The following is a 13,581-nucleotide window of genomic DNA, read 5'->3' as shown; positions in this document are numbered from 1 at the left end:
GTGCCTTTTTTTTAATTTCAAGCTTAAGTTCTGTTGAGCACATTTGCATTTATTTTGCATTCATTAAAATCTAATACTCTCCCCTTCTTCACTGTGGCTACGTGGCTTACAAAACAAGACGTCCCACATAGTTTTACTGTGGAACTGATCTTGGCACTTTATACAAATGTTTGTTAAACTGCAGCAATATATAACCTGCATTTCTTTAATGGGGAAGTAGAAGGCCAGTTATTTTATTCCAATGGCTAGGGTGGTATTTATAGACTCTAATTCTTTACTGCTGGAACAATAAAACATGGGTTGAAATCAGGCCTGCTATCTATGTATGTTACCATGGTTGCAGGAATCCTAGGGGGAATTGTGTGCTTTCTGAAAATGTGCAATTCTTTTTTCATCCATCCTGTGAATACAGCACTATCTTACAAGACGAAAGTAACGGCCTGTCCAAACTGGATCCTCCAAGAATTTATTTCTGTGTATATGGGATGTAACTTAAGAGTTAACAATGAAGTTTTGGGATAAGTGATGTTGACATTATAAACCATATATGGGCACAGGGGGAAGTGTATAGAGGCTAACAGCAGCTTTATATACTTACCTAGCAGCAATCTTTGCACCAAACTAAGATAGTAATTGTCTATTTTCAGTTTAACCTTGTGACATTCCACCTTTTAAGATGCTCACAGTAAAGATGCAAGTGTAACATGTTAGTTAGATGAGTATCTGTATTGCTGCTTATAGTGTGTGTGTGTAAAAGCAAAGAGACTATGGCAATTTTCTCAGTTTTTTTCTCTATATAGAAGCAAAATTGAAATTCTCATCCAATTCTGCTGCATTCATAAATGCGTGCCTTGTTCTGCCACATTTCCTCACAACAGTTCTAGACTTGGGCTTCTCCAGCTGGAGGGGCAGGCAGCAGCTTTTTTCACTTTTAATAAACCAAACAAAACCTACAGTTTTTCCTGGGAAAGCTGCTGAATGATGGTAAGCATTACACATTCAAAGCTCCTCTACAGTAGACATAAACTTACTTGCTGATACAAACTGCCAGCAGTTTACTCTTGTGTATACTTTGCCCACCTACATATCATTTGACTTCTCTGAAATTAATTATCAAAGCTGAGATGGAGAAGTGTGGGAATTTACAGCTAATGTGTGAACACGCTCTCCTTTTGGTAAAATCAAGCCTGAGTTACACCAACTTTTTTTTCTTGTGAAATAAAGCACAAATATGTGCAAAACCACAGTTCTGCATCATCAAGAAGATGCTGAAAGCATGCATGACTTCCATCGCCCTGTTGCACTTTCCAAAAATTAAAGCCTCTAGCGCTACTATTTTTTTTCCCAGAGGACAACTCTGTGGGGCAGCTTAACCGTTGAGAAGCCATTGTTTGAAATCTTATTCAGGGCGAGAGGAACGAAGAACGGTTCCTCTTCCCCGAGAGGTACTTGGTGAAGAAGCGTGCTGCGCGACGCCCTTTGGTAACCGTTTTGATTTTTTTGATGCGTAGGTTATGGCTTGCGGTTACGGAAGTCGGGGTAGATTCTCAGAACGGGTCGTCCGATCCTGACATTGAGGTGCCCGCTGCCTGGAACGGCGAGCCAGAGGCCCAGGCTCCCTGACGGGAAACCTGACCGGGTTGTGAAGAGCTGCCCACCAAGGCGCTTACTCAGCTACAGAGAACTGCGTCACCCTCAGGAATCTGCGCGGACACCTGTAAACATCCCTCTGCTTGCGACAGCGCTGCCAAAAACCCCGAACTCTGAAGAAATCCTCTCAGGAGCCGTTGGCGGTAAGCTCTCCAGGCAGGGAGACGCTCCTCCCGAGGCTCCCGCCCTACCTGCTGAGGGGTACACCCCCGACCCCCAGGCCCCCCTCACCCTCCGCCGCCGTTCTACCGCCGCCTCCCCCGCCAAGCACCGAGGGGAGCCGGGCCCAGACCTCTCCCTTCGCCCCGCTCACCTCCCCTCGCCGCGGCCAAACCTCTTTTCCCCCGGGCGAGAGGCGAACGCCCGCCCGCCCCCCTCCCCTCAGAGCCCGTCACCGCGCCGGGCCGCGCGGCAGGTAAACACTCCGCCAACGCCTCGCGGGGGCGGGGCGGCCCTCCCCGCCAATGGGCGGCGCGGCGCGTGACGCACGGCCCCGCCTCCGCCCACGTGCGCGGGACTGGCGCCGGCGGCTCTCGCGAGATCCCGATGTAAACAAAGCCGCGGGTGGGGGCAGCCCAACCGTCTCAGCCGAGCTTAGGGCGCAGCCGCCCCTCCGTCTCCTCCCGGCGCCCCGCCCACTGCTGGACAAGCGGGGCGGGGGGTTGGCCGGCAGCGAGGAGCAGCCCGCCTTCGGAACCTTCTGATTGGCCAGCAGCGCGCGGTGCGCTGGGTGTCATTCCCCGTGGGGGTCCCAAACACTGTCAGTGAGGAGCCGGGCTGAGGGGAGAGGGCGGCAGGTGAGGGGGGGGACGGGACGGGACGACGGGGCGGCCGCCGCCGGCGGGGTCGGGACCGGCGCCCGCAGGCCGAGACCGGGGCCGGGAGAGCTGGGTGAGGGCTGTGGGGCGGGCCCGGGCTGTGGGGGAGCGCTGTGGCCGGCTCTGAGGGCGAGCGTGGGGATGTGAGGCCGGGCAGGGACCGGGGCGCTGAGGGAGGGCGGGCGGCGGGCAGGGCAGGGGCCTGAGGGAGTCCTGAGGGAGGCTGAGGTGTGCGGAGAGGGGCGTCCGGCGGGTCTCGGCTGGCCGCGGCCTGATTCCCGGAGAGGCCGGTTAGGTTGGAGCGTTTCGTTCTGAAGTTGCTCAACAGCGGGCGGTTGAGGGTGCCCCGGGGTTTTTCCGGCCGCGGTCGTCTGTGGGGCCGGTGTTCCCGCCTGTGGGAGGGTTCCCGCACGGCAGAGCCCCGGTGTTACAACTTCTCAGGTGCTCGGGGCTGTGGTGCGGGTGGCAGCACTCACGGCTGAGGGGCGGGCAACGAGCACCGGCTGGCGCAGGTGTCCCGCTGGATTAAGGCATAGTATGAAGGGATATTTTACCCTTTACGTGCTATTTTTTTTTTCTTTTAAGGTTGCTTGGCGTGCGTGTCAAACTTCGGTTGTACTGCTGAACGTTTTGTTATTAATTTCTATGGGGCTAAGTGTTTATCCTTGCCTCGCCTAATGAGACGGCCCTTACAAAGACCGCCCAAACGTGAAGTGATGCTGATAACCGATACCACGTTGGGGATTTGGCTTTTTCTGTCGCTTTATGTACTGGTTCTTGGTTTGGGGCGGGGCAGGGGGTGTGTGACAATGGAGCAGCTGAATGGTGAAGTGAAGAGGTGGCTGGGATCTGTGATGCTCCTCAAGTGTTTTTTGCCTTTAGGAATGTTATGCTGAATTTTCACACGGAAGAACAGAAGTGTGAAGAAAAACTTGGAGACGACACAAAAAGCTGGCATAAAAAAAGTAGAATGCGTTCCATCACGCTCTTTATGTTAGCTTCAATGTAACCTATTAGAGATTTTCAAGAGTACAGTACGCTGCAATTGTGATTGTACATTATTTTTATATAATTATTTTCTAAGACAACAGCTCATCGGTAAATAATGGTCTTACATAATGCTGATGATAACTGTGTACCTGTACCACTATCTTTAATGTACAGTTTGAAGAAAATTTTCCACTTTATCATGCAGGTCTGTGGGTTTTTTTTTTTTGCTTTCACATACATTGCAGGAGCTGTAGTGATTGAGATACTGAAAAAAGAAGTTGTTTGTTTGGGGTTTTTTAGTATTTTTTTTAAAGTGCTGTAAAGGGGCATAGCGCCTTACAGGTTTGTATAAGTTAAGTTTCTTTCTTCAAGAGGTCTTTATCATCCTGAAGAATATGTCAAGAACTGGTGTAATAAATAATCCTGATACAATTTACTATTAAAAAGAAACGTGTTTCTCACAGGTACCTGAAAAGAAACAATGGCGACAGAATCTCCACGCCGCCCTAGTCGATGTACTGGAGGAGTGGTGGTTCGCCCACAAGCTGTCACGTAAGCATGTTCTAGAAGAATAGCCCTTATTTGAAGTGGTTTTTATGTTGTTGTAGAAGAAGAACTTAGCCTGAATTTTCTTTCAAAGCCAGCTGTGAGGGCCTATGTTGACAGTACGGTTTTCTTTGCATTGAGTATTTTCTAATAAAATAAAGTAAATGGGTGTTGCATTCCTGTCTCCTAGGACTGTGCAGGTCAAACTGTCTCTGTAAATGGGTTGCTTTTCACTTACATACCAAAACCTTCAAAGTTGTACATTTTAAAGATGAATATATTGCAATGTTTTGTTGTTTGTTTACACAATTTTGTTTGCTGTGCAAACACTACACTAGCTGTAGATCAATGACTGCAGACTCCTTCCTCAGGCTAGAAGGAACGTGCGTAGCATGTTCATTTCTTGCTGTGCTTTTTAATAATACCTTGTCACAGGGGTGGATATATTAAAACATGTAAGCCTGTCATTAAAAGTCTTCAGTAAGTAGAATTGTGGGTTCTAATTTTTTTTGCTTGAGAGAACAAAACCAAGAACAAAGGAAGAAGCTACCTCTCTCCAGTCGGAGTGCATAAGAGACCATTTTTTTGCTTGGGCATCCTTATTTTCATTGTGTTCACATGAAAATGCTTTCATGGCAAAAGAGCTTAGTAAGAGTCTAGAATATTTATGGTCTTGTCTTTATTAAAGGATTTTTGGAGCAGTTTTTCTTGGGGATGTTTATACTGCTGAATTGTTGCTGCAAAATGGCACTGTATTGAAATGTTCACTTGTGCTATCAGTTTCAGCGGCTATTAGTTTGCCACTGGAGATAGCTGTGTATTTCAACATCAAGATGAGCTTTATTTTTACCAGGGAGCACAAGAAACCTATCATTGTAACGCAGAAAGTTGTGTTAGAGGTTTGTCTTACAGCCATGTGGTAGAATAAGCTTCTTTTTTAGGTTGCAGAATTCCTCAACAAATGCATTTCTGTTTGTAATGACCTTTTCTTCAAAGTAAGTTTTGAACAAATAGTAATAGAAAAACACTGTAAGAATAAGATCATCTGTTCTTTTGTTTTATTAAATATGGTGGCTTGTTCTTGAGGTATATCTTTTCACCTCAGAAATTGCAGTATTTTTGATGAGAGTTTGTATATGTTGAGTAGCCTGCAGCAGCATTCTGCTGCTTGTGTTAAACTCCTAGATTCTTACTAACAGAAGATTTTTTTTTTTAAATTTTTTTTTTGGGGGTGGGTTTTGTTGTTTTGCTTGTTTTTTAAGCACATTAAAGATATCTTCTTGGAAGTTTTTCAACTTCAGGAGACATTTAGAGTACCTATACTGAATAAAACATTTCCTAAACATCAACTTTGTTTCAAGACATACTGGTGGGGAAAAAAAAAAGTACTCATTTCATGAGCTGAAACATGAAGACAGCATGACTCTTGCTGGTAGGCATTCACGTGAGAACTTCAAACACCTTATTTAATACTATACCTGTAGACAAGTATTATTGCTAGGTAATAAAGGGCTCTGAAGGTACACAGACACAGTTTTGGTGACCTACATAAATCAAAGAAGAATCAGCACTATAAACCACAGCTCATTTATAAGGCCTCAGCTTAAAGCAGTAACACAAACTTTATTTGATGCAGTAATCCTTGGATTGCTGAACAAAATCTAGTCTTTTCATGAGTTGGAATAAGCTTTCTAACCTTTAGAACTTTATGTTTTAGTTTTATCTTTGTTTTCAGAGAGGAGTCAACCAGTTAAGCTGATCCAGGTGTTGGCAGTATTTGACTTGAAGTATCTTCCGTATTGCTGTGTATAGGGCAGAATACCTAATTCTTAAATACTAAACACTCCAATTTCTATTAAAAGAATCTATTAAAAGAATTTCTATTAAAAGAAACAGCAGTTTCAGAAAGCATGAATAAAGTATATGTGGCTTTGGACATCAAAAGTCTAGATTTCCTAGTTTATGATTTTTCTTTGTTGCTATTAGAAATCTTGAGTTGGCACAAGAAAAATTACTACCAGTATGAAAATTAATTTGGGGGCTGCCAAAGCTGTTACCTAAAGAGTTAATTCTGTTTCTTAAATTGTGTCAGACTTTATGAAGATAGTTCTTGTTGCCAGCATGTTTCGGTATTACTCATTACAGAAGGCGCAAACTTTTTGCATAGTTTCAACACCGTCTGTCTAATATAGTCAACCCACATTGTATGTTGCTCAGCAGTTACACAAGAGAGTCGCTGCTCATGCAGGGATAAGCTAATGAAAGCATTAGTTTAAATCTACCAGAACAAATGTATCTTGCACTATATACTATTCTAAATCATTGCTGCTAATGAACTTCCAAGAAGGAATAAGCTTCCCAAGCTACAAAATCTTACCTGAAAATACCTCTCCTGCCCCCAGGTGCTACCGCTTACTTCATCATTGTACATAATGCATATGAGGTCTTAAAGTTCACTTGCCCCACAAGGAGAGCTCCAGCCCTTAGCTTAAGTCCTCATCTTCATGTTGTAATAGCCAAATCAAGCAGAAAAATGCTGAAGAATAATTTCCAAATGCCTGTTCTACTTCAGTCAGCCACTCTGATGTGGAGAACATGGAGTCATTTCTTGACTGTTACATTTTATACTTTTCCCCCAAGCAGTTATTTCATAAACAGGTATCACTTAGCTTTTTACAGAGTTTTAGGCCGCTATTTATATTGTCAGAGTGTTTGGCAGTATATTAAGTAGCTGCATTGCATACTTAGTATTTTCCTTTGCGCTAAAAATTGTACATGTTTTCTCTGGTGAGATGTCTTATTTAATATATTCATGCCTGTTTCTGAACTTCAGTGGTAGTTAAAATTCTCCTTCTGTTTTCAAGGGAACAGTCATATATGGAAAGCGTTGTTACGTTCCTTCAAGATGTTGTGCCACAGGTATGTGTAGATCTTTAAAACTATTTTTTCGGCGTACAAAGCAGTTGAAGTGTGTGTCAGGTGGACCAAAATACCATTGAAAAACAAAAGCCAAATTTTTTTGTTTTTTGAATGTGAATCTTGAGACCAGGTTTTTGAAAGCGTAGACTGCGTACCATCTGAAGATTGGGCCTACACATTTCCTCTTATAGGTAATAATCAAAATGAAAGTCTTAGCTACATAGAAGCTGAAGCATTGCAATATAAATAGCAGGAAGAAGATTGCAGCCTTTTCCTACGACAATTTTGGCAATAGAATAGCTGGGGAGGGGAGAGGCTGGGCGTAATACTTGCTCTGCCTCTTACAAATATGTTTTTTCTGGGTTGTAGTTGGAAACCTGTGTATGAACCCTGGCTGAATTGGTGTTAGAACAGCTTGGTAGACACTCTTTGTCACCTTAGCTTTTAACATTGGCTGAAAAGGAGAAAGTTTCTTTTGCCTCCTTTACTCTCTCTTTTTTATCTTGTTTCCTTAACTTGCCTCAGAATGTCTTGGCTGCTGTGGGGCTGTGGAGCTCTGGCTAGCTTGTTGTTCTCCAGTGTTTTGCAAAACAGAATTCCTTGCTCTGCTTTTTAAATTTTTTTTTTTTCCTCCCATTTCTGGGATCTTCCTCTCTGGAGAATAACTATGATGCTTATGTCTGCTCTTGGTCATAGTTTTTGTAGGTAGCAGCAGCATGAAACTGGAACGGTCGCTTCTGTATTGCTCATGGGCCTCTCGGTAGCAGAGGGAAACTAATTTTGTTTAGTTACTCTTTGGGAAGGCTGTAGTCTGTAGTGGAGGAGCCTTGCAGCTAATTGTCTGTAGCCTCAGGAAACTATCTTAGTTCTTATTTGAAAGATTATCTTCATTTGTTAGTCATTAATTTCCTCAATAATAATAAAAAAATTCCCTTCACTAATACCAATTTGTGAAATGCATTTTGGACTCATGGCCAAAATTAAAAATAGTCGAACTTTCATTTAAAAGATTGCTGCATTCTATGCACACCCCTATTTTTTCCCCTCTGTAGTTAAAGGATACAGTCTGTGTTTTATTTTACAAATCAGTTTGCCTTGGAAGCATGGAATGTGATTTGTTTTGAAAAGTAATACCCACACTTATTTTTTAAATTTGTATTTTTAGTTCATGTTATTGTTTTTCTGGCATGTGATTATACAAGCTCTTTTCATATTTAATCCAAAATACTGCACAGTATTTTGTTATAATTCATTTGGAAGTGATGGTATTTCTACTGTAGCTCACGTTCTTACTACCACAGTTTCTCCTGAGAACTGTAAAACTTGCAATTTGGAAAACACTGCAAGTCTCCCTCACAGTTTCTTTTTGTATCCCATCTTTTTATGGGAATCTGTAGAACACAGAACTGAAACATGGATCTGTTCTACTGGAATGACATTTTATTCTCTTTTAAATGGCTATATAAAAGATGTCACAAATATAACTAAAAACATGTCAGTAAAATTAACTACGTAGTAAAGGTCTCCTTCTTTCCTCAGTCTTGCTTACAAAGCTTTTAAGTGAACTAAAGAGAATTTTAAAAGTAAAAATGCCTCACATGAGAACCTCTAACATTGCTTTTAGAAGTAGTGTACAACTGCTAAAGTTAAAGATTGTAGAAGCCACTGTGTTTTAGCTTGACGAAATTACTGTAGGTCATGTGGCATTTCTAACCTGCTCCAGCAGACTTATTGTTATATACGTCTTGTCATTTCTACATTAGTAAGTGATGTTATGCTTGTTGAGTTATATTTAGTATGGTGTATGTTGGTCATGGAACCATTCATTTTTGAAACAAAACCTCACAGGAATACTGGTGACAAGAAGATACATGTATCTCTGTTTTTCTAACTTATATTCCCTCCTGTGGTCTGCAGAGGGAGAAAAAACGGTATTAAACTTTCTTATTTCAACCCTCTTGCTTTTTGTCCAGGCCTACAGTGGTACCCCACCAGCAGAAGAAAAGGAGAAGATCATTTGGGTCAGATTTGAAAATGCAGATTTAAATGGTATGGCTTCATTTTCTCTCACTTATTTTTGTCATTTTTTTGGTCCATGTACAATAATTTCAGTCAGCTTTATCAGTAAGCATTGTTGACTGAAAATTAAGTATTTCATTTCCCTGTTCTAGACAGACTAAATTCTAAGTGAATAACTGCACTTCCATTCAGTATCTACCAAGTAGAACAAATAGGCCTTGTGACTTCATCTAAAGGCAAACTAACTCCTGCTGAGGAAGAGGGGAAAAAAAAAAAAAATCCATTTCTTTTCCTTAAGGTAGTTGAAAACAAAGCAGAGAACTGAATTTATTTCATCAACTGTTTGATTTCAAAGCCATATTATCTAACTGTGAATCCAGTCCAGGTCCCAGATATATTTTCAGTGGGGTGATAGAATTTGGAGTAACCTAGAAAGGAAGAGCAGTGAGGTAAAATGAGCAGGAGATTCCATGTCTTTCAGGGAAGTAATAGAGCAAAGTCACAAAATATTCTTAAAATGTGAAATTAAAAAAAAAAGTAAAAAAATGAAAATGTAAAATATTAAGAATATTCTTAATATTCTTATCACTTCCAGTGTATCTTAATAAATCATCAGCAAAGACTACTGACAGTGCAGAAAACAGATCTCCAACCGTTTTAAGAGAAAATGGTGATTGTTAAAAGCTTTTGCTAGGAGTATCAAGTAGATTCCCCCCCTTAACATCTCAGCTGTTTTACCCGTCTATCCTAGTTACCTTTTTTTGAATCGGGAAGGTTAGGCGCTGAATGAGAAATGGTTGAAAGGTGCTATCAGGTAGTTACTTCTTGAATTAATTGAACATCTTGGAGTTGTTTGTGGTGTGTGCTATGTGTGCTTGTTGTAGCTGGGGAACTAAGGGACCTGCCTTCTGGAGAACGCTGGATTGAAGTCTTTCAGTGGATTGCTGTTCCTTGTCTGCCATCTTATTTTCCTGTCTAGAGCTCTGTGGTAAAGGCCATTCTGGTCTCAGATGAAGTAATAGCAACTGTAGCCAGAGCCGTGATGGGGAATTTTCAGCCTTCCAAGAGGTTAATAGGGAAGATTATATGTTTTCCAGCTGTTGAAATGGCACAGAGGCTGGCAGTTCATAAATTCAAGGGTTTTAGAACTATCAACCTGTAGATGGCATTATGTCCAGCTTTAGGCTCTCTAAGGTTTGTTTGCTTGTGGGTTTTTTTTCCTCATATATTCATTTTTAAAAAATCTCAGGCATTCCCTCTTTAGGTTCTTTTCTGTAGTATAACAAAAAACCTTTAGAATATTCTTCAGAATCGTTCGTATTCTGTTTAAATTTACTTTTATGCAGCCTGATCTGATTGGGCCTGAATACATCCTCTCTTACCATCCTAAATATTTCCTCTCTTTTGTTGATGCTTACATGCTTGCAGTGAGCTTTTGTTCATTCTGTCATGGTTGAAACTGTAGTTTTAGAGGGCTTAACTCAAGAAAAGCTTAATATTTTTGATTATTATGTCCTGTAGCACTTTTCTTCCTGGGGATTTTCTTCTTTTGGTAAGGTTGATGTAAAGATTAATTATATAGTATCTAGAAATAGTTTTGACCAGTCTGTGCATTTGTAATTTCTGTATTTGTTAATGTTTATTTTGTTGGTCCTTTGCAAATTTTTCTTTGTTTGAAAAGTTTGCCATGTTTTATTAATCATTGGAGAAAGAATTACAGAAGTTTTTGGGGTATTTAGTGACAGCCCACAATCCAGAAAACTTTTCTCCATAATTTTAAATTTTATTGCTTTCTAGCCTCTCTGTGAAACTTTAACAAATCTACTGTTTTCCTAAAATAATATATTTCAGTGTTGTTCCAGCATAAAAATTTAAACCACTTTGCTTGCCTTTACTTATGACAAACAGAAACATGCATTGAGAAAATACCATCTAGTATAACTGACATCAGCCATAGCTGATCCTAACCTGTTAATAATGGCTTTGATATTTAAACCCAATTTAGATACATCAAGGAATATGGAGTTTCATGAAATACATAGCACCGGGAATGAACCACCGTTACTGCTAATGATTGGATACAGTGATGGAATGCAAGTCTGGAGCATACCTGTAAGTACGGATTTCACTTCACTTCTGTGCCAGAGGCTTTTTTGTTTGTAAGGTTGTGTTATTACTTTAATACCTTACTTTTCATTTTTCCTATTGAAGTGGAAAGAGCCAACATTTACCATCAATGTCATATGGTTTGTATGTAATATGCTTATCTTAAGATTCATACTGAGCATAGATCAAACACTTGAATTTGTGTACCTTCAGATTTGAAGGCTTTTTACAAATTACTTCTGTTAAGTAAATTTTCGGAGTCAAATTGGGAGTAGTGTTTGACATTATGGAATAGTTTGTATCCCAGAAAAGACAGAAATCTTTTTAACCTACAGAAAGGAATAAGGCTGGAAAAATATGAAAAGCATTTGTTTGTCCCAGGAATGCAAGAATGACCATATTAATAGTATTTTACAATCAAATGTTTGTCATGTACATGATTTGCAATTTTAATTTTATTAAAGTCTATGTGTGCATATGGCTTTGATTTCATGCTGTCATACATACACCCTGCAGTTTGTGTTTCAGAGTGGTTTATGAGCACATGGTCTTAATTTGGGGAATTTCCCCCAAATTTCTTGAAACTATAGAATAAAGTTTAATACAGTAGGTCATAAAATTCTTAACTTAAAAAAAAAATTGCTTATAACACCTTGTCCTTCAAAATAATGTAGAGAGGGTGGAGTTCTTTTCCTTTGTAAAATACATTGGGTTTTTTTAGAAATATGTATGGGTTTTTTATTACTTTATGGTTAACTATGTAGGACATGTGTTTATATACCAGTAGCTTAGACAGTATAATAAAAAAAAATGTTAATTTGTACACCGAAAGTCGAGTTAAACTGAGTTTCACTGGAGTGAGGGAGAGCTGGCTTTTCCCCCCTTGATTGCATATTGTTAGCTAGAGATGAGGAAGAAAAAAAAACTGCTGAGCTTTTGCATTTAAATGAGAGTTTATTAGAAATGCAGTAAGAACTAGTATACTTCACTATATTTCAGTATTTAGTAACTTTTTACTAAAATTTAGGATCTTTAACCAAAACTTAGGAACATTTTAACCAAAATATAGGAAACTTTATCTGCTTGTATGTCCTGAGAAACTGTGTCTAATTCTGACTTTCATGGCTTTATTTTTAGTGGAACAAAACACATCTTTTATCTTTTTAGAGCAGAAATGTGTATGAGTGTATGACATAGCAAAGCTAGCTTGTCCACTCTTTTTTTTTTTTTTTTTTTTTTTATTATTATTTTTTTTAATCTGCCTTTACACTGGAATGACTTTGAATACTAAGAATGGGTTTACAGTATGTAATTAGTATGTAATTAGTTTTTGTTATTTTGAAGACTGATCAGTTTTATATTAATGTACAAATCAGATTATTAAAGTGGTTCAGAAAGGCTTTGTTCTTCGAAGTGTATTACAGAAAACAAACATTAGGTGTCACTAAGATACTGAGCTAAGAGAGGAACTACAACTGTAGCGGTACCAGAAGTTACAGCACGAGTTGATCAATTAGTTAGGATGCTGTGAGTAGTCACATAGACTTAGGCTAAAGAATTTTTATAAAACAGCTTACTTGATCACGCTGAAATCTTCCTATTCAAATGAACGTGTGTTTTCTGAAAAAAGTATGACAGTACATTGTGTTGACATGGGACTTGTCCTGGCCACTCTATGATACGAGCAGCTCTGTGTCTAGCAGAGATTGTTTTTTTTCCTCTGTGTGTGCGTGTATGTAACATGCCCTTGCTCTGTGGTTAGGTGAGAGTTCTGTGCATCCCTTGTAAGTGACTTTCTGTGTCTGAATGAAAGACTGTCTCTGTCAGAGCTATCTGTATCAATGCCCTTGAGAAATGCTGTCTAGGATGGGATCCTACACATCCAAGGAAAGCAAGAATGAAAGGCAGTTTCAGTTCTTTGCTATGTGAACAGATTACCTTGGTGTAACCGGTTCGGCATTTAAACTCATACCCCATGGTACACTGCAGTAAACATGAAATAATTTGGTGGAGATAACTAAAAAAATGACAAGTTAAACTACTTTTTTATCCTGGTTTATGTCTGTTTCCTGATACTGTCAGCCAGGTAGTACAAGGTAGCTTATACATGTTTCCTACGGGGAAAGAAGGCTTTTCTTTGGGTTTGTGGGTGGGTTTTTTTTAATCCCCCCCCCCACAATTAGCCACAAGTTAGGCCACGGAATACCTGATGTTACCTTCTTTTTCAGTAGGATGATACAGCCACATTGTCTTTTTTTCCCTCCAGCGTATTTCACTTCTTCATAATTCCTAGATCTTAATAGTACTTAATATTTTATTTCACTTCTTCATAATTCCTAGATCTTAATAGTATTTAATATTTTAGGACAAATAAGAAAAATTAAATTGCAGCACAGTTTCTCTTAGTGTCGTTCATTTTTTGCAGACGTATTTTTATTGGGGGGTGTCCAGTAAAACGGAGAAAATGCCAAATGTGGAAATATTTTACCATCCATCTTAAGAATGTCAACTGTAGAGATATTGCACCACTTTG

At 40.0% G+C, this 13,581-nt stretch overlaps 1 protein-coding gene across 12 annotated transcripts in view; it reads left to right on the top strand.

Moving 5' to 3' along the window:
* Positions 1 to 1,568: 1,568 nt before the first annotated feature.
* BCAS3 (BCAS3 microtubule associated cell migration factor) overlaps positions 1,569 to 13,581 on the top strand; it is a 375,729-nt gene continuing 363,716 nt past the window's right edge. For 6 of the 12 annotated variants that reach the window (XM_030028652.2, XM_030028661.2, XM_030028659.2 and 3 more), the window contains exons 1-5: positions 2,224 to 2,447; positions 3,923 to 4,010; positions 6,869 to 6,923; positions 8,897 to 8,972; positions 10,948 to 11,054. In XM_030028652.2, the coding sequence (XP_029884512.1) occupies positions 3,940 to 4,010; positions 6,869 to 6,923; positions 8,897 to 8,972; positions 10,948 to 11,054 (309 nt within the window). In that variant the 5' untranslated portion in view covers positions 2,224 to 2,447; positions 3,923 to 3,939. Of the gene's footprint in view, positions 1,794 to 2,223; positions 2,448 to 2,520; positions 2,542 to 3,922; positions 4,011 to 6,868; positions 6,924 to 8,896; positions 8,973 to 10,947; positions 11,055 to 13,581 lie in introns of those variants that run through there. The other 6 variants (XM_030028656.2, XM_030028662.2, XM_030028653.2 and 3 more) reach the window with 5 other exon arrangements.

This window comes from Aquila chrysaetos, chromosome 10, assembly GCF_900496995.4.
Source record: "Aquila chrysaetos chrysaetos chromosome 10, bAquChr1.4, whole genome shotgun sequence".
Classification (NCBI taxonomy): domain Eukaryota; kingdom Metazoa; phylum Chordata; class Aves; order Accipitriformes; family Accipitridae; genus Aquila; species Aquila chrysaetos.
The sequence above is the reverse complement of the archived record's forward strand: the minus strand, read 5'-3'. Positions and strand labels throughout refer to the sequence as shown.